The following is a 24,406-nucleotide window of genomic DNA, read 5'->3' as shown; positions in this document are numbered from 1 at the left end:
CAGGCAGACAGACAGACTGATAGCAGGTAGACAGCCAGACAGACAGACAGGCAGACAGACAGACTGATAGCAGGTAGAAAGGCAGACAGGCATTGCTATCTACACAGCAAATACATTCAAATAGATGCAAAATATTGTGCTTTGGAAATATATTGTGATTTTTTGTTCAAGCACTAAAACGTGCAAAAATAACTGCATGGAAACAGGATATAGTGCTGCAGATATCACTTTTAATGTCATTCACACACTTAACCTCACAGTATAAAACACTTGTATCACTGACAAACCATCACTGCCCCTGTGTGTTCCAGGAGAGTGAGAACCTGGAGAAGGAGAACGCTGCCCTGAGGAAGGAGGTGAAGCAGCTGACAGAGGAGGCCAAGTATCTGTCCTCTGTGCTGAGCAGCCACGAACCTCTGTGCACCGGCCTGGCTACTCAGACCCCCGAGCTCATCTACCCTCCCCATCACGGCAGCTACCACCACCAGCACATCACTGTACCACACTACCAGCACTGACCAGACGGACTACTGAGGCGGCCGAGGACGTGCTGCAAACAGATGACTGACCTCAATGGAGAGAAAGACTGACCGGAGATTGTCTACAAATGTTAATAATTGTTCAAAATATGAACATTAACATGACAGGCCATCATGTCTCTCAAACAGTGACAGCACGGACCCCAAGCTGTAACAAGCAGTGTTGAAAACTATTTATTTAGCTTGTGCTCATCTGTTTTCTTTTACCTGATTGTTACCAGTAATGTGAATGTGGACTTAAACGGCTCGATGAGTAGAATTATCCACCAGTCTATGTTTACAGCGGGATAAGAAAAAAAACAACCTACTGTATGTTCAGGTGACTCAGGTGATACAGTATTTTTTAGTTTTTTAGTGTCATAGAGAACCTTCGTCATCCTCATGTTATGTTTTGAGTTTCTCGTGAACTGTGTTTCAGTGTGTAAATGTAGATTGATAATGCTCAGGAGATTTTGACAGTCTTGATTGTGGACAAAGAGAATGTATAAAGTCGAGATCCTAAAAAAAAGGCTTCGATGTACCAAAAAAGAAACTTCTGGCAGTGAAGAATGGGCCTTCAAAGGGTCTTGACTTGTGTACTGATGATGATGCTGATGTGGGAGAAGAAAAAGCAAATTATATTTATTAAATGTGTTGCCTTTTAGGTACTCGTTTCTGACCTCCACAGGGTTGTTATTCCCGCCTTCATGTAGTGTTTTTCTTTGTCATGACAGTAGTGTGTGTCTACACTATGCTGATAACAAACCACTGTAATGTTTCAGTGCTCTGATGAGGGAGTCCCTAGATGGCACTGTTCACCAGTAAATGAATTTACAGTTGTTTGTGTCCTAAAGCACAAACTCTCAAAATATTACTTCATAAGCTGTCCTTGGTGGGCATGAATTAGCCTATATTATGTCCTTGAACACAACTGAGGCTTTTGTCTCGTTCAACTTTTTGTGATAATCACATTATTATTGTTATTCTTATTGGGCACATGGACCAAATCAATAATTTGATACCTGCGTTTTTAAAACTGGCAGTTCCACAACATACATTATATCAGAAAAGAAAAGGCCAGGTCACGCACGTTACGAACTGTAGGCCAAATGTGAGATATATCTCAGCGCAACAGGCTTCTCAGATACCAAAGAACTGTTTATGAAACTCCGCCCATGTGTCTGAGTTGACCGACTTGTTCCATGAGCCCAAAGCGGTGTTTAGGTCCGGGTGGAGGGTCATAGAAGGCGTTACACGTGTGGCCACTCGGAAACCTCGTCCCGAGGGGATCATTTTCATTCATGAAAGTATCTGTAACTCTAAAGTATTGGACTTGTACCTGTAGGCGTAAAGTCGACTGCTGAGCTGACTTCAACTCGGGGAGGAAATGCTGCTAAAACTACGAATTGTATAGCCTTCACTACGTAGGCTACTTATTAAAAGTTCGGGTAATTTAAAATATACATTTTGATTGGACTTCTCATTTTAGCTGAAAACATGAAGTCGTAGACGATCTGTCGTGGATGAAACGAGGCGAAGTTCAGACACTTTCAGATTTGGCAGTGGTTATAACCCACAGTAGTCGACTGTAAAGTTTATACTCAATGGGTCTATGTAGCAGACTAGGAGACACTACACTTAACGATGATCAATCTAAAGGCAGTGGGGTGGATTTAGAGAACCATGCCAAACTGGATGAAGCGGGTGACGCGGAACTAGGCGCCGAGAATCAGAGGCAGCTGGACGGGGAAGCGCTGCAACCCACCCGGCTGTACAAACGGCGCTGGTTGATCGTCCTCCTGTTCAGCTCATATTCACTATGCAACTCCTTCCAATGGATACAGTACGGCATCATCAACAACATTTTTATGAAGTTCTACGACGTGGACGCATTCACCATAGACTGGATGTCTATGATCTACATGCTGACATACATTCCCTTCATCTTCCCTGTGACCTGGCTGCTGGACAAAAAGGGGCTACGGGTCGTCGCGCTTGTGGCCACTGCTCTAAATTGTGCAGGCACATGGATCAAAGTGGCCAGCGTCAAACCCAACCTGTTCGCCGTCACCTTTCTGGGGCAGTTCTGCAGCTCGTGCGCGCAGGTGTTCATCCTCGGGATGCCGTCGAGAATTGCGTCAGTGTGGTTCGGTTCAGAGGAAGTGTCCACCGCCTGCTCCATCGGAGTCTTCGGGAATCAGGTACGCTGTGAAGCACAGACTGTCCCCTGGTCAGTACGGGCCAGGCCAGGATGGCTCTTCATCTACTTGTTTACTAATTTAATCTGTATGTAATGGCTCCATTCACCACCGATCATGCGGACATTCCCACACATTATGTGGCACGTTTGCGTAATTACGCACGTTCAGGCGACCAGAGTGTATCCCCTGTTCGTTAAAGCCACAGCACCGTTTACTGGGAATGAATAAGTGGAAGCAATATACAGTGAACAGAATAGACATACATTTAACCAGCCGTTATGTACCTTAAATCCTATATCATTTGTATGAAGGCATTGTAAATTGTAACAGTGAGAAATAAAGACAAAAAAACTTTATTTACAGTTATATGGTACATTATAAACAGATATTTACACACAATTAAAACTTTGTAAACTCAAAGCCACTTGTTATTCATCAGCATGAAGCACATGGAGGGTCATATTTACACAAAACAACCTTTCTTGTAAGTTTGGCCCCAGGTGTCAAGCCTTTATACCTGCCCTCCACCATGGCCATTTTAGTGACCACAGAATACAAAAAAGACTATATCAACAAGTTGCCTGAAAGAAACAAACTAATTAAGTATCAAAATGTGTATAAATTATCAATATCATTGTCAGTAACCACAAACTGCTAAAAAGAAAACATATGGTTAAGTAGTCTGAAAGAAACAAACAAATAATCAGAGTTTGTGTAAATCATCAATAGTATAGTGGCAGCAACAAAAGATACTAGAATCTATCATTCAAAGTTTTGAAGCTGTGAGCAGATTTGGATGCTCTCAGGTCTTCTGGAAAAGCTGCTCCACAGTTGTTTCTGGACCACAACACCCCAACAAGGTTTTGGGAAATGGTGGGCTTTAGAAGGGGCATGGATACAAGCAGGTTCATTCAATTCAATTCAATTAAGTTCAATTCAACTCAATTTTATTTATAGTATCAATTCATAACAAGAGTTATCTCGAAACACTTTACAGATAGTGTAGGTCTAGACCACACTCTATAATTTACAAGGACCCAACAGTTTAAGTTGTTTTTTCCAGAGCAAGCAGTGTGACGCAGGCGAGGAAAAACTCTTTTAGGAAGAAACCTCGATCAGACCCTGGCTATTGGTAGGCGGAGTCTGACGGCCGGTTGGGGTTGAAATGAAGAGTGGCAATAACAGTCACAGTAAAAGAAAATGGAACAGTGACCAGAAATAGTAGTTTGTAGTAAGTTCATGGCATAGCAGGGCACAAGTACATTAGCTCAAGAACTGTACTTAAATATACATTTTATGTACTTGTTAATTTAAAGGCACTTTCTACTTCTCCTCCACTACATTTCAAAGAGAAATTTAACTCCACAACATTAATCTGATAACTTTTTTATTAAGAATCTGCACACAAACACATGTAGTTTATAAAATACAAGGTTTTCTTATAAATTAAACTACCCTTCTGCGGCCAAGGGTCGCTCACCTGAGCGCGCACCCATGTATAGAGGTTTACTCCTCGATGCTGGTTTGACTCCAAACTGCAGCCCTTTGCTGCATGTCATTCCCCCTCTCTCTCCTCTTTTGTGTATTAAGCTATCCTCATAAGATAAAGACCTAACATGCCCACACAATTATCCTTAAAAAAACAAATTAAACTACCCAACACTATAACAGCATCTGTGCAGCTGAAATGATTACCCAATGGAACACTTAGTTGATTGACAGAACTGTTTTGATCATTTCCAGTTTCTAATTTGTGAGTATTTTGTGAATAATTTTACTTTTAATACTTCAATTACATTTTTATGATTACACTTACATACTTTTGCTTAAATCACATTTTCAGTGCAGGGCTATTACTTGTAACGGAGTAGTTTAACAGTTTTGTACTACTTTTACTTAAGTAAAGGATTTGAATACTTCTTCCACCACTGGTCCAAACAATTACCAGTATAGCTGTACTTTGGCAGTTTATTCAAAAGCGTTCTTGGTTAGACTAGAGAAAATAGCATCGCAGTAGTCATACTAAAGTAGTCATACTAAATATATACACAATTACATTGTTTTTAATGTGATAGACCATTTATTACAACAAACAGTGCAGAAGGACAGTACCACGGAAATTGCTTTTTTTTTCTTTCTGTGACTGTACTGTAACCTGTGATAGTCAGTAAAACCACTCACAACATTCTTCACATATATCATTCTCATTTTACATTCATGGAAATGTATCAGTGTGCTGCTATTGTAGTGTTATCTAAGATAAGAGGCGGCAGGACCTTAAGCAGCTAAAAAGGCAGACAGCAGTGCAAAGATCAGCATTGTGCCACTGACAACATCACATTCAACACTTTAAGATTCTGAACAACAACACTTGACTCAACTTACAGTACATCAACTCCAAGCAAAATGTCACTTAAAAGTCATCGCTTAGTGCTGGAGAATAAATGTGTGTAACCTAGAGCACAAACTGGGTTTTTGGATGAAGGCAGGAAAACTAACACTTGCTGGCTTTCTGACTGTCTCATGATGTCCTTCAACAAATCTTCTAAACAAAAACTTCTTAGTTACACTTCAGCCGTCAGACAGGTTTAACACTCCATTTAAAACTGCCTCAACAAACCTTCCTACACACCGCACCCTTCAAAAGAAGGAATAAGGGAATTAAGTCATATCTCAAAGTCACTGCATTGCGGTTGGAACTAAATTTATATTATATAATATATTGTAAAAATCAACATCAAACAAAATCTGTGGTAAAATCTACTTTTTAAACTGCCTGCATGCAAAATGAGCAAAACAGAGGAAAGGAATATTTGATTATCCTTAACAGTATTCAGCCTTCACAATGTACTTGATAAAGTTCAACAGAGAAATATGTCTGTATTTTTGTTTTCCCGGGGTCACTATAATAGGAACAGTTAACTCAAGAGGTAAAACATGGTTTGAGTTTGCAGGAGTGGCTTAAGTAGAATTGGAAGAATTCCTATATTAACGTCACATGACCAGACTGAAGGCGATAAATATGTGTTATAGATGCCATCACATGCTATGGAGTTGTGAATCGGGACACTAGACAATGGTAACTCCAGCTGTGGTCGGACTCTGGCTCCTCTGAGAAAAGCATATTTCCACTACAAGCAGTTTGTACACAGGACAGCAAGCTGTTAGGACACAAGCTCTGAAATTCCAAGACCTCTCACCTCTCACGCTCCAGGGGCCCACTTTAAGGACTGTTAATAAAATGCCACAAAACAATGCTTTGAAAGACAACCATGCAAATTTTGAACTCGGTGGTGAAGAATGGCCGTGGTCCAAGGCTGCAAAGAAACCCGCTCCGGGCCTCGATTCGCTGCAGTGGACTCCCGGACCTTTAGGCAGAACCATCCCTATTGGGTCACGATTAGACGTTGGGGCTTTACAGGGTGACCAGGCAGAGCTGGTCCCCAAGGCTAAGACCAAACTCTACCACCGACGCTGGCTCATGCTGTTTCTCTTTAGCGCCGTCTCAGCTAACAATGCCTTTATGTGGCTTCAGTACAGCATTATTAGCACCATATTCATGCGCTTCTACAACATTGACTCTCTGGCCATCGACTGGTTGTCCCTGATCTACCTGGTCACTTACATTCCACTCATTCTGCCCGTCCTGTGGCTACTGGACAACAGGGGAATCCGGGATGTTGTCCTCGTTGGGTCAGCCTTTAACTGCATTGGTGCTTGGATAAAAATTGGTAGTGCCGATCCCGATCTGTTTCCAGTCACCTTTTTTGGCCAGTTTATGTGCTCAGTGGCCACTGTGTTCATCCTTGGTATTCCCTCTTACCTTGCCTCATTGTGGTTCGGAGAGGAAGAGGTGTCCACCGCTTGTTCCATAGGAGTGCTGGGAAACCAGGTTTGTCTGAATATCTAGTATCCACATAATGAGGCAGCTGTCTGTAGATTATGCAACTGCACAGGATGCCAGAGTTGCATAGGACTTCTAGTGTTGCGAGAGTCCAGAGAAAACTGTTAACTGTTTGCTGAAACCTCGTTGTACATTGTCTGTTTAGCTGTTTAAGTCTAAACACTGTTTCCCAATCCTGAAGTTCTGTGTTGAATTAGTCAGATGACATAGATGCTGTTAAAAAATGCTTTTCTAGCAACCCATATGGTAGAAAGAACCATTCTGAGATGGTTTCCATGTGGTATTTTTTCCATTGACCTGTACATGCGAGTTTGAGTGGCATTGTAAAACAGCTTCTTTGAGAGGATTGCCAATTAAACTAAATATGTGATAGTTGATTAATCATGTTTTTAATAATTAAAATTGAACTACCAAGATGTACTACAATAAACATCCCCATCTATCCTTTAAAGATCAATTGGATCATAAAGTTATCAAGTGTGTATATACAACGAAAATGTATATTACTTTACTAAAATACACATTTTCACTGGTGTCACAGTGAAATTTCACAGGTAATAATACCCTCTAAATACAATTGTTGTGGTTCTATTCAGGCAGTAAATGAAATTTAGAAACAACAGGGCTACAAGAAAAGTGTTTTTAAGTCACCTTGAACTTGGGAAACAATGATGCGTGTTCACTTTCGTCTTCCATTTTTTTCTCTCATTTGTGTTATATGTGTTCATTTTCTTCTAGCTGGGTATTGCCATTGGCTTCCTTGTGCCTCCCATCCTGGTGCCTAATGTGGACGACTTAGACCAGCTGGCTCATCACATCAGCATTATGTTCTACATCACAGCAGGAGTGGCTACCTTACTCTTCATCCTTGTTATCTTTGGTAAGAATTGTCACGTGGCATCTGTGTCAGTCCACATACAAAAAAATAGTTTTTTTTTACCAACTTCCAGTGTTATCTTGCCACGGAGACGGAGCCGGATATTTTAAAACCTCTGCAGATAAAACAGAAACTTTCTGCATGGCTAGACACCATTTTGCTGTTTCGGGTTTTCTTGAATTTACATAAAATGTAGATTAACTGGATTTAAATGCTATTTTAATACTGATATCACTGTACAGTGTGCCCACAGATTTTTCTGTGAATGGAATAGAGAGGCAAGGTCAATGAAACAGTCAAGGGAGTAAGAATCAATGAAGTCATACGTGACATCACTTCAATCACTCAGCTTTTATACTTCTCCACACTTTATCCTGTCCCTCAGAAACATACTCACATCTTTTCATGTGTATTGTCTGGACCAATATTCACTCAGTCCAGTGGGATTTTCTCATTCAGTGGGTTCAACTCATGATGGTTTTAATTTACAGCAGACTTCCACTCTGACAAGAAACACCATTCAGTGGACAAGAAAAGTGCTGACCTGCATGTCCGCACCAACACAAAACCCTCCCTGAAGGGGAGTTAAAAAAAATACTATTGTGGTACAGGACAGAAGGAATGTCACGGTACCAGGAACCAAATGTAGGGAAAAGAGGGTTCCAGTGTAGTGAGCAGTATTATTTTGTAACTTATTTAGTTCACAAAAGGACATTTTGTGGTTAGAAGGAAGTGGCGTGACTTAAAAAAAAAAGGATGTGACCTGTGAGGAAAAATGCTTGTAGTCTGCTTTATATCTGCTGCCAATGCATTTTCACCACCATGTCCTTTTCCTACCGGTTCCCTAAGCATTAGCTCACAATTTTTTATTTTTTATTACACATTTAGCACCTCAGATGTAGATGTAGTTTTTTTTCTCGTTTTTTTGTTGTGGAGAAAGTCAGTAGCAAACAATCTTAGTATGTACTCTTCCATAGAGAACTGTGGGCTGGGTTGCATGAAAAAGCTGTTGTCCTGTCAGGACGGGAAGGGGGGGTGGGGGCTCGTAAGCATTATGCATTCAGAAACACAAAAGGATGCTTGTGAAGGCCTTCCACAGTGGCACCATGTAGGCTACTACGTTCAGACTGACTAAACCGTCAGTGTTGATTGTATAACAAGAAAGATAGATAAGCGTTAAATTACGTCTCATTACTCATTAGATCAGTGATCAGAAATTCTTTACCTCACGTACAGACTTTCCTTAGTCATGTTATGGTTTATGGCAATGGAAGTGACTTATGCTGCTCTTGGTTACTCCAGCGAGATAATTCATTTCCAGTTGGCCTCATTGGTTTCATGATATGACACATATTATACTCACACGCATAGCACACCCTCACACATACATGAAAGATGCCATGTGTGAGGGTTGTCCTGCTGGCGGGGCCATCTGTAGCCCTGCAACAGGCCTATGAGTCAGCAGGGCAGACCTTAGGATTAATAGATTTGCATAAACTCTAAGCAAAGAGAGGTGAGAGAAGAAGTTTGGCTGCTGCCTTCCTTTTTAAACAAATTGGCAGCCAAAGTTAACTGCACAGAAAGACTGCATTAAGACATAATATGAGTGGATCTGGTTGACAGAGTAAGGGGAAACACCGAGCGTGGTGAAGAAAGATTTGCATGCACAAACCGTTAAAAAAAAAAAAAAGTACAGTTAGAATAACATTTTTTTGAATAACAGTAACATTTAGTAACATGCAGCTGACATCATTAATAATTCAAAGAACTGTTTGTTTTCCTAGGTTTAGTGAGAACTAGTTACTAAACACAGACCCTCAGGTCTGTTATGCCAGTAGGAAAAAAAGGTTGGCTCAGATCCAAAACCCACAAAGAAGGACAGCTGTAGTTCCCCTTGAACCCTGATGAGAAAACAGACTGAAACAGGTCACGTCACAGTTGTTACCCCAAAAGATGACTGTCCTCTGGCTCAAAAGCTGGCCTTAGAAACGCTAAAGGACAGAATATGAGTGCATCTACAGCATGCATTATGTGAAGGTGTATTGAGCATACTGTATATGTTCGGACCTGTACAGCTGTGTCTGAATGTGTTCAGACACAGCTCAAAGACTCTATGGCCTTCTCAGACATGCATGTGGTAGACAATTTGGAAGATTGCAGCCCAGTTTCCTCATGTAAAGAGGATAAACTAATGTCAAACAGTAACATTTTGTTATTTTAAGCATTTAAACATTAATTAACCCAATATTCCCCTTATATTTGCCTTTTTAGCAGCTATAGTGTAAAATGAATTCCAATCAAATTCAGGAATTTTACAACATGTTCCAGTGTCACTGAAGATATACAAACTTGATTAAAACAGCAACTGTAAATGTAATTTCCCCATAGGGAATCAATAAAGAGTATAAATTAAATTAAATGAACTGATTGTGATATTTTATACCCCATTTATAAATTACATATTCCTTTGTACATTATCTTGTCTGTGATCCTGACTTTTTGCCAATGGCTGATTTAGCAAAGTGTTCAGCTGTAACCTGCTAGGCAGTGTATGTTTGTGAGTGTAGAGTTGGCTGCTGTTGCTGTTATTTTGTGTCTACTGTGTTTAATATTTTGGTGTCTCCTTATGTCAGTCTTTCAGGAGCGCCCTAAACTTCCTCCAACTCAGGCCCAGGCCACAGCACGTAGTATCCCTCCAGAGCAGTACTCCTACACAGCCTCTATTCTCAGACTGCTCCGCAACAAGCCCTTCATCCTCCTCATCATCACTTACGGTCTGTCAACGCTTCGGTCAGCAACATTCTCCACAGTAAAAAGTTATTTGTTTATGTTAATTTAATGGAACAACATAAAAAGTACTTTAAAAGCTATTTTAGGCCAGTGTAGGAAACATCAACTGGCATGGCTCCTATTTTATTTAGGTACTTGTTTATTTATTACCCGTGTTGCTTAAATTGTAACCATTAAAGCTTCATTAATGTTTTTTCAGATTTTTCCCATTGTAAAGACAACATGGACAGATAATCACCATTTAACTTGATGTGGTAAACTTGTAAACAAACAATGTCATGTTCATGGTCATCTGATGCCTAAAGTCCAATATACACTCTCAATTTTACCTCTGTTTTGGGTCTCCACCATCTTCTGATGGAAATTTAAGTCTCTTTAGTTGCTAAATGCTCTTCTAGTTGTTAACTGTTTCTCTGTTGTTTGGTGCTGAGCAGGTTGTGTATAATGGGTTTTAGACCTTTTTCACCCAGAAGTGACACAATGACAGCGGTGAGAGTGACGAGATAGATAGATGGATAGATAGATTGATAGATATTAGATATTTATTGATCCCCAAAATGGGAAATTAGGGTGTTACAGCAGCAAACATGCATCAGTCACACAGCACAGAATATAAATATAATTGAAATAACTGGATACAACATACATACATACATTATTCAGTACAATAAATAATGATAGGAATAAAATATAAGAACAGATATTTGAATATATACAGGATGGGAAAACAAAATGTGCAAATGCTTAAATAGTAGCTAAAATGTAAATAAACCAATTGTGCAGGTTGTCCTTAGTCCAGTATTGTGCTGTATGGGAGTCTTATCTAGCACCCAGTGATGACATGTTAAAGATTGTATTGCCTGTGGTAGGAATGATTTCCTGTAGCGGTCTGTGCGGCATCAAAGCTGTTGGAGTCTCTTAGAGAAGCTGCTCCTCTGTTGGACCCGTGTGGGGTGGCGACCCTCTCCACCCCACACGGGTCCAACAGAGGATGGATGGGGTAATCCATGATAGATAACAGTTTGTTCAGAGACGAGTTGGTTGAGTCATGAACATGCATTGTGGAAGTAGCCTAAGTGCTAACGCCGCTGCGTTGATGGCTCAACCAACCCCTTATTGTCGGTTATAGGCTGGAACACTGTTATCTTATGGTTCGTAGTGCAGGTTGTTTTTGTTGCTGTTTGTAGACCCTGGACTGTCTACAGAGACCACGTCCACGTTTTTTACAGCGTGTTCAGGGGACAGGCAGCTAGCAGATAGTGACGATATGTTTGCTGTATGTGACAAAAAATGTTGTAGCCTAAAAAAACTCATGACATCGCTTAGAGCACGTTTAATGATTCTTCTTTATAATAGATGTTATCATAGAAACCAAGTCATTTCCAATAAAGCCTTAACAGTTTCCCTTTGAAATGTGGCAAGGTTTATCTTATCGTTAAATGTCATAAAAATCCAAACAAGTTGTTGCTCATATAATAGTTAGTATAGAGACGAGAGTGAGTGTGTCCAGGAGGGGTTCAAAGTTTGTTAATAGTCTGACAATGTTTTACAAATAATCGATGTGACCTAAAGACCAAATGTTTTATTAAATTAAAGGTCTCTCTGTCTATTTAGTCAAGCTTGTGAAGTCACAACACCTACGTCCAACAACTGTGAGAAATTAATGAATTCCCCTTGCTTGACCTTACCGTGTCACTTCACAAGACACAATTCATGTGACTATTATTAGTGTGTGTGTGTGTGTGTGTGTGTGTGTGTGTGTGTGTGTCTGCGTGTCTCTGTGTCTCTGTATCCCTCTACATATGATCTTTGGGTTTCCAGATAACTATGCAGAGTTCATGGTCTCAGATACACCTGGGATTGTCAGTCTCTGTCCCGGGCTGCAGCTCCACCTGTCCCTGTCCGTAGCTGTTGATCATGTCCAGTAATATTAAAGTAACAGGCTCATTTATACAGTAATATTTGCAAATACTATAGCAATACTTGTGTTTTTTGTATCTCCTCACTCAAGTCATTCTCTTAACAATTTGGTGTTAATGGTCTTGTCAGTTTTTTTTATGCAGGATATGTTCTTTCTGTGTAGTTTATGTCTGACTTACTAACGTTATCTAAAACGTTTTGTTCTAAAACATTCTGTGCAGACCTGTCCTTTTATAGAAATCCTTGGTTTGGGAAGGCTCTCTGTTTCGGAAACAAGCCTGATTAGGTTCATTTGACACAACTGCAAAACAAAACCCTTCAACTGCTCACATTACAGTAATTCTCAATTCACTTAAGGAAGTTAGCGCAATGATTCCTCAACTTTAAAGTTTACTTGAAGATGTTTTTTATGATGTAAAGACCTGTTTGACAATATTTCTCAACTGACAGGTTTGAATGTGGGTTGTTTCTATGCTGTTGGCACCCTGCTGAACCGCATGATCATCGAGCATTACCCTGTAAGTCCTGCCTACTGTGTCTGTGTATGTATATATAAATAAATATATATATATATATATATATATATATATATATATATATATATATATATATATATATATATATATATATATATATATATATATATATATATATATATATACATGGGTAGACATGCAGTATAGTATTTTATTTAAATTTATCATTTCCTATGGGAGGTGTCGCAATGTCCAAATTGCCAAAACACTAGTTCATAGGACAATTAGACTTTTCTCTATTGAAATATTGATACAGCCTGCTGTATAAGTCATGAAATAATTCAATTAATTACATTCTACTCTCCTTTAGTAGAAGGTGTGGAGAAACGATTGACACCAGATGTATAAATTCACTCCAAGACACCTCAACTCCCTTGAAATGATTTTAAAACTGCTTTCTCTCTAACTGCCTTTCCTTAGTATGTAAGGTCATAAGGTCACTAACACATGTCCTATCTTCTTTGACCCTTTAGGGAGAAGAAGTGAATGCTGGGAGGATTGGCCTCACCATTGTCATTGCGGGAATGGTAGGCTCCCTGATCTGTGGCATTTGGTTAGACAAAACTAAAACCTACAAGTAAGGCAAATATCAGAATCAATCAGTTTAAGTTGTATTTCACATGGATTTTTGCATCATTATCTGTGTCATAGCCAACATTTCTCTTTTTTCCTGTATTGTGTATTGTCATTTAATCTTTCTTGCTGGACATCTTGTTTAGTGTTTATGTGTTGGCTGTCGGGGTTTTGAGTCTGTTTTTCCAGATGCGGCCTGCTGTTCTAACAGTGATCTTTCTGACCCAACGGGCTTTGGCTGTGTTGTGACAGCATTGTCCACCTTATGTGGGGTTTCAGTCAACCCTCCACTGTCTTCTTTAGAAGAGTTTTGTTTTGCAAATAGGGGAATACATGTGTGTGTCACGTGAGCATGGATGCATTCAGTCCCACGTGGCCTTTTTTCTAATCCAGATATTTGATTTACTCTCTGATTTCCCATTCTCAAATACTTAGCAGTTTATCTTTTAGTTTCAACATTTCAATATTATTACAAAATGCTGTTTATTACTGATTTACAGCATGTCGATGTTTTTTTTAATCAGAAAGGTGCTTACCTTATTCAGAATTTCAAACTGCAGTTTAGATTGTCTTATGATCAACGTGCACAAGACTTGTTTCAAGATAAATTAAATTATGTTTCGTGACAATCGCATGTGCATTCTCTCCAAACATGTCACATGTATCGATGACTAGCTGTAATTATGTAGTGAGTTTTAAAGAGAGCCTGTGGGTCCTGGTTGCAAAAGCAAAAACAAATATTGCTCCATAGGGCTAATGCAACAACATACTGTACCTTGACATTTTGAATCTGTCTGTAATGTTATAAAAGACAGATTTTATTCTGAATACATTTTTAAATCACTTGAGAAGCTGCAGGGGTCTACTACAGCACCTATCCACACAAATTGAAAATACAACAGTTCTCTGAATTTACCATTATAATGATGATTATAGTGTTCAGTGTTGTACATTTCTATTGTGTTTATTTAGGCAGACAACCCTCGCTGTCTACTTCATGTCTCTGGTGGGGATGATAGTTTATGCTGCTACACTCAATCTACAACACCTCTGGGTTGTCTTCATCACCGCAGGAGCTCTCGGGTATTCTTTCATTTATTTATTCATTCTTTCTTTTTTGTTGTAATATGTACTATGATCTAATTATACAGTTCTATCTAATTGTTCAGTCAAGAGACAGAAAACCAAAATTATGTTGTGTAGAAATATTTACAATTAAATAACCATAAATACTGTATTTCAAGATTGTTGAAATCCTAAGTAGTCTATATATATATATATACTATACACTGTATAGTCTACCATGTTTCATATCTATGTACCGCCGGAAATTCCTTCGAATGTCCCTCATGTCGGCAGGATGTCCATTACCTTCTGCTTTCTTTGTGTTGTCATTTAAGATTTTGAATACTATGGTTACCTGCTCCTCAAATCTCTGCAATTGAGACTTTTGAGCTATACTATCTGTCAAATCTTACATGTGCCACGAAAAGAAGTTCCTTCCAGAGGCTATTTTGCAGCGGCACCGTGGCTCCGTCTGGCGCTTAGCGCTGCCCGAGATGATTGCGATTGGTTTAAAGAAATGCCAATAAACCAGAGCACGTTTTTCTCCCATCCCGTAATGCTGTGTGATCTAGCCAGACCCTCCTCCGCAGCGCTGTGGACGAAAGTCTGACAATGCGAGACTACTGTATATCCTAAGTCAGCAGGCTTGAGTGAGCTCAGCAACATCACAGAGGCTGTCTCCTCCACTGCAGGTTTTTAAACCAAACTGAATCCAAGATGGAAATTGCGGAAAACTTGTGCAACCCTGCTATGTAACAATTTATCTTAGTGCAATATTTCTGTTGACATTTGCAACAATAATTTACAGTGGTGTTTATTTAGAGAGTCAACTTTGGTTTGAGAAGCATTTACACATACACCCTACACACAGAAGGATCTAAAGTAATGATTTGCGTCTCTACACACTGACCCAGTATTCAAACTCAAGATATAACCATTAGTAGTGAGACATCCTCCTGCTCATGGAAAAAAGAAAAAAATATAAATACAGGACACAGTTATGTGGAATAATCTACATAATTCACTAATACTGCTTTGCAGCCAGTCCGGGGTACATGAGATACAGTATATTCAAAACCAACAACAATATGAACAATTAAAAAGCAGTACTTTTCATCAAATTGTATTCAAGATGGTTCTCAGAAGTATCACAGTGACGTCGGTGCACTGCATTAAAGTAAAGGTTGAAGAGCCACTATTAATTATATATTTACATGACCCGATCCTGTAGCCAGCAGTAGTTTTACAACCTTTGCATGGCTGTTATGAAATTATTACACATCTTCAGTGGCACAGATTGGCATTCCAGATTGGGCTCACCCTTTCTGTGAAGGCACACCTACGTGACATACCATACTTGCGTGCCAGCCAAAGTACATGATTCATGTGAGTCTGGCTGGATTGTTAAATAACTCACAGAAAGCTTAATTTGTTAATTGAGACTAAATGAGCTTTAGCTACCTTTTCATTCCCGCTGAAATTCCTGATATCCCATTGATAAAGCCTTTTTTTTCTTTCCCCATTGTAGTACTTAAGAATTTCTATTTTTGATCTAGAATGTTTGTAAATTTTCTATGTGTATTATTAGCTTATCCCTTCACAAACTCCTGATATTATTGCTCTATGTTGTTTTATTCATAGGCAGAAACAGTGCAGGTAAATGTCTGAGAAATGCATCCGCAAATTCAGTGTGTATTGGTGCAGGCTGATGTGTTTTGCGGCTGTGGCCATGTAAGAACCTTGTAATTTAGCTTTACTTGTTGTCACTTAAGTGGAAGAATAATATGGTGCTATTGAGTACAAAAATTATCTGGCGTCAGTTTTCAAAGTCCGTTTGTCCCATATAACATTAATGTCATTAAGCTAAAGACAAGGGTGTTAGTCTTAAATTCCTGAGTGGAAATTGGCATTTAGTAGGTGCAAAGTTTTTACCCACTTGCAAGTTACAGTATGGATTATAAAGATGGAGAGGCAAAACACATCACTGGACAGAGCCTGTGCAGCTTTAGCTTAAGCCATGCAAAATCCCAAATTAGATCAAATTAGTGCAAGAAATTATGCGGTTTTGCAGAAGAAGCGCTGCAATTAAATCAACCTGTGATTAACATTTATGTTTACTGTGGGTGTGGGTGTGGGTGTGGGTGTCCAGGTTCTTCATGACAGGGTACCTCCCCCTGGGCTTTGAGTTTGCGGTGGAGCTGACGTACCCAGAGTCAGAGGGAACCTCATCCGGACTCCTCAACTGCTCAGCACAGGTGCAATTCAATGACCTATAGGGTCACTTAAAACCTAATAGTGCACAAAAGACTCCAATAGATAACATTTGAACAACTGCTTGTGTGTAACTGGTTGTACTATAACTCGGTATCAATGCAGGTTTTTAATAGTTCAGCTGAATCTGTTCTAATTAATGTGCTAAAATCCTGATTTGACTTTGCAACATGCAACGGTCCATAAAAAGCATCATTCTTGCAAACCATGTTTGAACACAAATGTCCAAGCAATGTAAATTAATTTATGAAACACAATACCACCACCATTCACAAATCACTTCTGTGTAATGTGCCCTGGATAGCTGATTGCAGTTAATGGCTCTGCAATACTTCTTTTGAATGCCTTATTTTTGCCTGACCGTATTAATACACATTTGCTGCTGAGGGATGAAATTGAGTGATGAAAGTGGACTGATGATGTGCTGTAATGTGCTTTTTATTTGTTTTGCATCTTTCCTTTGTTGCAGTTGTGAGAGTGCGTTCAAACACTAGCTTTATTACTAACTATTGCATGTTCTGCGTGCACAGGTGTTTGGCATTATATTCACCATCTGCCAGGGGAAGATCATGGACCGCTTCGGCACACTGGCAGGAAACATCTTCCTCTGTGTTTTTCTTTTAATCGGCACAATAATAACAGGTAAGACCTATCTGACTTTGAAACCTGTGTATAGAGTCATAGCAAACTACTGATTTTATGTCATGTACAACAATGCCTATGAATTGTCGTTGTCACTGTTTTTGTTATGAGTTTACTAACATTCCTGTTGGAAAAAATGCTAAATTCCAAGAATGCAGATGATGGTTACTGTCTAACTTGAAGGACTGTTTCAGGGTTAAATGTTATGACACATTTAGAATGTAACATAATGACAAATGTGTTTATATTGTTGCAGATACTTAAGAAATATACTTTAGTCACCTACTTACAGGAAGATGAGTTTAGTTAGTTTTGGTAAAAAGAGATTGTTTAACCACGGGTGTTTTGTTGTTCTTTTTGCATGACCCATTGAGGGGTTTATGAGTAATGTATAACTTAAAAACCCATTCGCAGCTGAAGCACTAAGCATTGTGCACAAAAACCCTGCAAGACTTTATTGCAACTTTTCTGCCCACAAAGGTCAGCAGAGTGACTCAGTGCCTTTTGCAACTTACACAGCATTTAGCAATATGAGTGGCCTTTTTGTTGTGGTCATCATGCCAGTTTGCCAGAAAGATAACAGCTTTGTGAGAAAAGCATAACTGAACTCCCACTTTGTGAGACAGTGTAGAGTCCTAACAGTATTGGCACTCAGTGTTATATTCATAATTACAATGGTTATGTCCTGTTGGGAAGCCTTCTCTTAAAATGGAAATTATGGTTCATGATGAGGTTGCAATCAAGCTGTTTTCATAATTTTGCAGTGCAAAGTTGAGGGTTATTTAGGATTCATGACTTGAGTGGCATACTGTATTTTCTTCAGATTTATATTTGTTGCCACAGAGTCTCAGGAAACCCTTGTACTTGAACAGAGCCACTGCAATGTGTCACAAGAGCCACCTACTGGATATTCACCTTTATTACATTATGTCCTTCAACCACACATTTTTTGTTCCAGTTTTTCATGCAGGTTCACCTGTTCTGTCTTTATTTCTCTGCAGGCTTAATCAAGTCTGATCTGCGGAGACAAAATGCAAACAAGTTGGCCAAAGCAGCAGTAAGTGAGAATAAAAGGTGTAATGCTGTGTTTGTTTGTTGGGGATAAAGTATATGTAGGCGAACAATGGTGATGGTAGTATAATTTGGAAGAAGGCTTTTTCATGGAAGACATTTTTACATCTTGCAGCAGGAAAAGCATTAATACCAATAATGAGCGGATTTCCATTTAGCAGCTTCAGTTTCAGGGTCTTACTCGGACATTTGAATGCACGGAGCCATTGTAATTCTTATTTTTAACAGTCGTGCTTTTCCTACTATAACGAGTCAAAATGTCTGCTGTGAAAGGGGTCCACGTGTTATTTGTTTGCTAGTCATAAGTTTGCATGGATTCAAGGTCACATGTGTGTCTTGTGCGGCTCCAGAAATAACTTACCATGTGCTCCTATTGTGTCTATTTTTGTTGTTGTCTGCACGTCTGTGTCTGTTTTTCCCGTGGATGTAGGTTTTCTATAGAAATAGTGTGGATTATGGCGTGCTTTGTGTGTTGGCCTGCTTTCATCTTTCTCAGGTGGCTGCTTGTTGTAAAACAGAGCATGCATCGGCTTACATGCTAAGAAATGTATTAACGGACAAATATCTTACAGCTTAATGAATATATAATACAACTTTAAATGCTTTATTGATGTGATTTTCCCCTGTCACGATGCATGTCTTTCTTTTTTACCACCTGTCTACCTTGTGTAGCAGTGCTTTGAGAAAGAACATGAAAACAATTTCTGAAAAAAAGAACAATGGCGAAGCTACAAAGCAACAAATGACCTCTAGTAACATGAAGAGCTAATCGTCATTATTGATGCCTGGGTGAGTCTCCAAACTCTGTGATGAAGTTACTGATGACAGGAAATTGCTCACATTTAACGCTAACATACAGGGAGGAACAGACATGAGGGTTCATAATATACTCGAAAATAAGTGTTTTAGTGGAGAGTTAGATGAGACCATCGATATCACTCGTATCTGCCCATTAAATACGAAACTAGAGCCAGCAGATGATTAGCTTAGCTTAGCACAAAGACTGAAATCTAGGGGACAAAGCTAGCCTGGGCCTTTTGAATGGAAATAAATCTACTAACCAGCATCAATAAAGCTAATTAATCAAAAAAGTATATTGGGTTTGTTTAATCCGTACAAAAAGCCAGGGGTAAAAACAAGAATTTGTTATTTTATGGGGGTTGTACTGTATGAGCCAAAATATTTTTTCAATAGTGAGTTCATATCAGGTCTGCACTAGCACTGCCTCCAGGAAATAGACAAATGCTTGCACTCGTAAGTCTGACACTATGACAAGCTCTCACCTTCTCCTTCCTACTCGGCCTTTCTATGATATCAAAGTAACTGGCCAAACTTAGCCATATAAATGGAAGCATTACAACCTTAATCAATGTTACAAACTCAGTCAGTACTGTGGGACAAGCTTGAATTTAGTTTAGTGGGGTAATTACAAAATTAGATTGTGTCGCAGCAACTTCACCCTGGGACCGGAGACTCACGCCTCTATGAATGCCGAGTGACAAGTGATCAGCAGCTGTTGTTTTAGGTGGAGGGGCAGATGTCGGGACAAGACTACGGAGCCACCGCGCTAATCACCCAGCTGCAGACTCCTCCTTCACAAGCCTGATCAATAAACCTTTCTGCCTTCACAAAAAAAAAATCTACTCAAATCTTAGCTCAACACACAGATTTACGAAGGTAGGAGCACAGCAATCAGCAAACACTTTCTATAATCACAACACGTGCTGCACATCTTTCACTGTTAAACCTCTGTCTCTCACTCAGTTTCCTTCCCTCACGCTGAATAAAATTCACACAATCATGTAAATATGAAACTCTTTTTTTACTAAACCTGTTTCTCCACAGGCTCCTTAATCCTCAGATCCTTATTATAAAACCATGGAGGCCTATTTGAAACTACAGCTTCTTAGTGGTTTTAGGTTTCAGGTTCTAAGACAAGTCAAAATGTCCGCTGTGAAAAAGGCCAATTGATGTGCTTTTATTTGTATATTTGTGTGTTTTCGTCTAGCATGTAGTCAGTTACAAACAGTTCACCGAGAACTGAGTACGTTTGAAAAATTGAAATAGATACCAGTATTTCAAATGACTACAAAGAAACAGTCAAATTTCATACTGAAGCTACAGAAGCAGCTTTAGCAATTTTAATTGATCATTTGGGTCCTATCTTTTGTCCTTTGCAAAGAATGTATCCTTCAAATTAAAAATATTCTGCACCTTAAGTCTATCACTAACTTGTAGCAACAGAATATACAAGTACAATGATCATTTGGTCTCTTTTCAATCATATGTTGTCTTGAATGTAAATGTGTGGAGGAATTATTTAAAGGCTGTCTGTACTCTTTAGGATGATGTAAGAACGATCAACCTAAAGTCTACAGAGACAAAAGACAACTTCTGCATTGAATCTATAAAACTGATGAATTTAAAAAGACTCTTTTAAATTGATATAGGGACCATCAGACTGCTGCAATAGAAGCCTGGATGCATCGTCTATTGTGGAAGAGGCCAAGTTGTAGACGCAAAACACACACTAATAAAGATTACATAAAGGCCTCGAAAATGACCAGGATCTTCTTCTTTCATACTGAGAAAGAACAACACCATCCAGAAGTCTTTAGACCCCCTTCTTTTTAGATGTAAAGTATTATCAATATTGTATTAACTATTTATACATTTAAAAAAGCTACAATTATGAATTAAATTAGAAAGATAAAATGTACAGTTTAGCGTTTTTTATAAAATGTAAGTGTAAATTGAATGCTTTCACTTAATCTGCAAGACATGACTGGGAAATGCTTGTGCCGCTACAATTTGAGGTTACAGTGTTGATGATGTACAGTAAATTTGCCATGAACAAATGACTAATTCTGTTATTGCTTATTAACACAGTTTATGTACATACGGTATGAGGGATTTTGGTCATTGTGGTTTAAATAATTTATACAGCATTACTGGGATTCTAATCAGTTACATTACATATCATTTAGCTGATGCTTTTATCCAAAGTGACTTACAATTGCTATATGTCAGAGTTTGCATGTCTCTGGAGCAACTAGGGGTTAAAGGTCTTGCTCAGGGACACATTGGTTGATGTATTGCATTGTGTGGTCTCTCTCTCTCTCTCTCTCTCTCTCTCTCTCTCTCTCTCTCTCTCTCTCTCTCTCTCTCTCTCTCTCTCTATATATATATATATACATATATATACATACACACACACACACCATTCATATTTTACTCATTTAACATGAAAATAAAACTAGTCTATTTTCTTCCTTTGTTGTCATTTGCTGTTCATTCACTGTGTATAGACTCACTGTATATAGACCAGGTAGGGTCACCGTGAGACCCTACCTGATGGAAGCCATCGATGATCGTAAACCCAGATGCACACACAATTCTTCTGTCTCCAGGAATTACATGTGGATCACAAATCTAAGTTACCCGTGGGTTTTGTACCAGTATATAGCTTGAACAAACAATAGCAGAGAACAATGCAATACAAAAAAAGAATTATATCATAAGGGGTTAAGGTTAGCATAACTCAGCATAGGCAAAAAAGAAAAAAGTTTCATTGTTGTATTAACCTTTATCAATTACTGGTTTAATGCACCCCCCTCTAAGCTTGCTAAGTCAGTTGTTCTCAATTTGTTTATCAATTATGTATCCCATTTCAAATATAGTTAAGAAATATAGTAAAATAAATCACCCCCCTGACCCGCCCAAAACATTTTGGTAGAAATAATTAAGAGACACTAACGCTCTGCACCATCAGTGTCAAATTTAAGAAACAATATTGTAACTGAAAAAAAACCTTAAATGCTAGCGTACATTCCAAATGTTTAAAATCACTAAATGTATTAATTATTATAGTGAATCATTATTTAAGGAATTATGCACCACTGATATTTTTTTTTGTTTACATTTTCAAATAATGTCACGTACCCCGTGCAGTACGCCAAAGTACCCTTAGGGGAACGCTTTAGAGAAATAAAAACAAATCATACACACCCACGAGGTGACTAGCCCACAGGTGCATTCTGGATCTGGCTATGGGTAACATGCTAAAATTCCAATGTTGGTGACTTTGCGCTCCAGAGGCGTGTGAGGACTTTCTCCTGAATTGTAACTGCAGAGCTGCATTTACAGCTCAAACTGTTAAAACGTTCCTTCGTGAGAACGTGGACTGTCATGCTTTGAAAATGAACGAACAGATAAGTTACCTGGAGCAGATTGAGGAGGATTTAAGGTGCACAAAGCTCACGAAATTCGGTGAGTAGCCTACAATAACACACTGTGTGTGTGTTCGTGTGTGTTCTGCTGTTTTTGTATTAAGTGAATGTAGTTTGTCGCACCCGCCGTGGTGTCCTCTTTATATTTATTGTTGGGCCGTTTTTGTTTAATAACGTAAGTAGTTCTATCCATGATACAATTAAAATATTGTTTGTTTGGACATTAGGGCTCTGTAGTATGATGTGTGTACGTTACACTTCATTTTGTATCCTACATGTGTCTATCATGCATCATCGTCATCATATTAAAAGTACATTTTAACTGACCTACTTTTTTGTAAATTTTATTTAAGTACAATTTATGCACGTCAAAGTATTTGTCCCATCCCTGCTTTGTAGAAATAAGTTACCCTTGATCCATTACAGCAGTATAATGCTTTTGAATGCAGCAGGACTTTAACTTCTAATGTAGTATTTTTAAATTGTCATATACTTGTATTCAAGTAAAGGATCTGAGTACTTCTTCCACCTCCACCTATATATATATATATATATATATATATATATGTATGTATATATATATATATATATATATATATATATATATATATATATATATATATATATATATATATATATATATATATATATATACACACACACACACACAGACATATGTAAACACACCTGGGAGCTTGCTGTCACAGGGCGACTTAAAACACGTAGGATTCTAAGTTATTATCCTTATCCCATTTTTTTCAGTAACAAATAAATTGAGACAGGATTGTGTGTACCTCTCTTGGCCACATGGGGGTAGCATTGTTACGCGCAAACAGCATCGACTCCTCTAAGAAAGGAGAAGGACTTAGTGAGGGGCCCAAGAGTAAACATCGGCCTAATCAAAGTCCATTGTAGATATAATTTGTGTTCTCAGTGCCATATGATTTTTTTCTTTTGTCATTTAATCAACTTTGAAAACGAATATGACACAAACCGGCTGATCCAAGGTGCTGGCTTGAATACATGACTACATTAAACCTCTCATTGGCATCTGTAGAGATAAAGTTGCTTCTGAGCTGCTGTTATGAGATCATGCTGATTTTAGGCCAGTACTTGGAGAGCAGCTCCCATTTGACTGATTCTCTGGTGATCTCATTGTTCTCTTGTTAGCTAACGACTGATCCTTGGAATAGATTGGTTGTTAAAGTTTCTGTCATGGCCTTTTCCTGGTACTACAGGTTAATTAGCATGTGGATCTGTGGAAATACTATCCATTAATGCAAAATACAGCTGTGGGGATGGCATTTAAATACCCCTCTTATCTAACTCCCTTCATTTTTGCTTAGTTTTACAACAGCTGCCAGTCATCCACCATGAATCAAATGCTACTTTTATTATTTTAACACTTTAGTTCTGAAGAGAAGTAGGATGAGAAAAATTCAGAGAAACAGACGAAGCGATTTCTGTTTGCTTATATCCAGAAGGCACAAGGCTGACATCATACCCAAGCAACACTGCCCCTTTTAGTCATTTGTTGTGTCAACACTATTTATACAATATGCCAAACTGCAGAGTTTCCTTCTTTTTATGATCTTTATTAATGTGGAATATATGAACTGTAGACAGGAAGGTCACCAAAGGAGGAGGACGAGCAGGGTGTGACCTCGCTGGGGAAACTCCTGACCGCATGCCCACCCACATGCAAAGATGGGTGTTTGAATGAGGCCCCTTGTATGCATATGACATTTTGGAGCTGCTTGGAAGAACTACTGTACATGCAAACGGTTAGGTCAATTGGTTCTTAATTGC

General features: G+C 38.8%; 2 protein-coding genes across 5 annotated transcripts in view; both read left to right on the top strand.

Moving 5' to 3' along the window:
* Positions 1–1,189, top strand: part of batf (basic leucine zipper transcription factor, ATF-like) — a 5,174-nt gene extending 3,985 nt beyond the window's left edge. The window contains exon 3 of the mRNA XM_034900067.1: positions 312–1,189. Within this exon, the coding sequence (XP_034755958.1) occupies positions 312–518 (207 nt within the window). The 3' untranslated portion in view covers positions 519–1,189. The remainder of the gene's footprint in view (positions 1–311) is intronic.
* Positions 1,190–1,697: 508 nt separating this feature from the next.
* flvcr2b (FLVCR heme transporter 2b) lies at positions 1,698–21,043 on the top strand. 4 transcript variants are annotated; one of them, XR_004660398.1, is made up of 11 exons: positions 1,699–2,719; positions 7,362–7,503; positions 10,134–10,274; positions 12,661–12,728; positions 13,220–13,323; positions 14,292–14,402; positions 16,534–16,639; positions 17,186–17,297; positions 18,299–18,354; positions 19,894–20,045; positions 20,819–21,043. XR_004660398.1 is itself a non-coding variant. In XM_034900036.1 (10 exons), the coding sequence occupies exons 1-10, from the start codon at positions 2,123–2,125 to the stop codon at positions 20,882–20,884; spliced, it is 1,503 nt and encodes a 500-aa protein (XP_034755927.1). In that variant the 5' UTR covers positions 1,698–2,122; the 3' UTR covers positions 20,885–21,043. The 4 variants fall into 4 exon arrangements, 3 of the variants coding, with proteins under 3 accessions (XP_034755927.1, XP_034755925.1, XP_034755928.1); XM_034900036.1 differs by lacking the exon at positions 19,894–20,045 and having other exon boundaries at positions 1,698–2,719; XM_034900034.1 differs by having other exon boundaries at positions 19,894–21,043.
* The last annotated feature ends 3,363 nt before the right edge of the window (positions 21,044–24,406 follow it).

This window comes from Etheostoma cragini, chromosome 18, assembly GCF_013103735.1.
Source record: "Etheostoma cragini isolate CJK2018 chromosome 18, CSU_Ecrag_1.0, whole genome shotgun sequence".
NCBI lineage: Eukaryota > Metazoa > Chordata > Actinopteri > Perciformes > Percidae > Etheostoma > Etheostoma cragini.
Note: the sequence above shows the minus strand (reverse complement) of the source record. Positions and strands in the feature narration are given on the sequence as shown.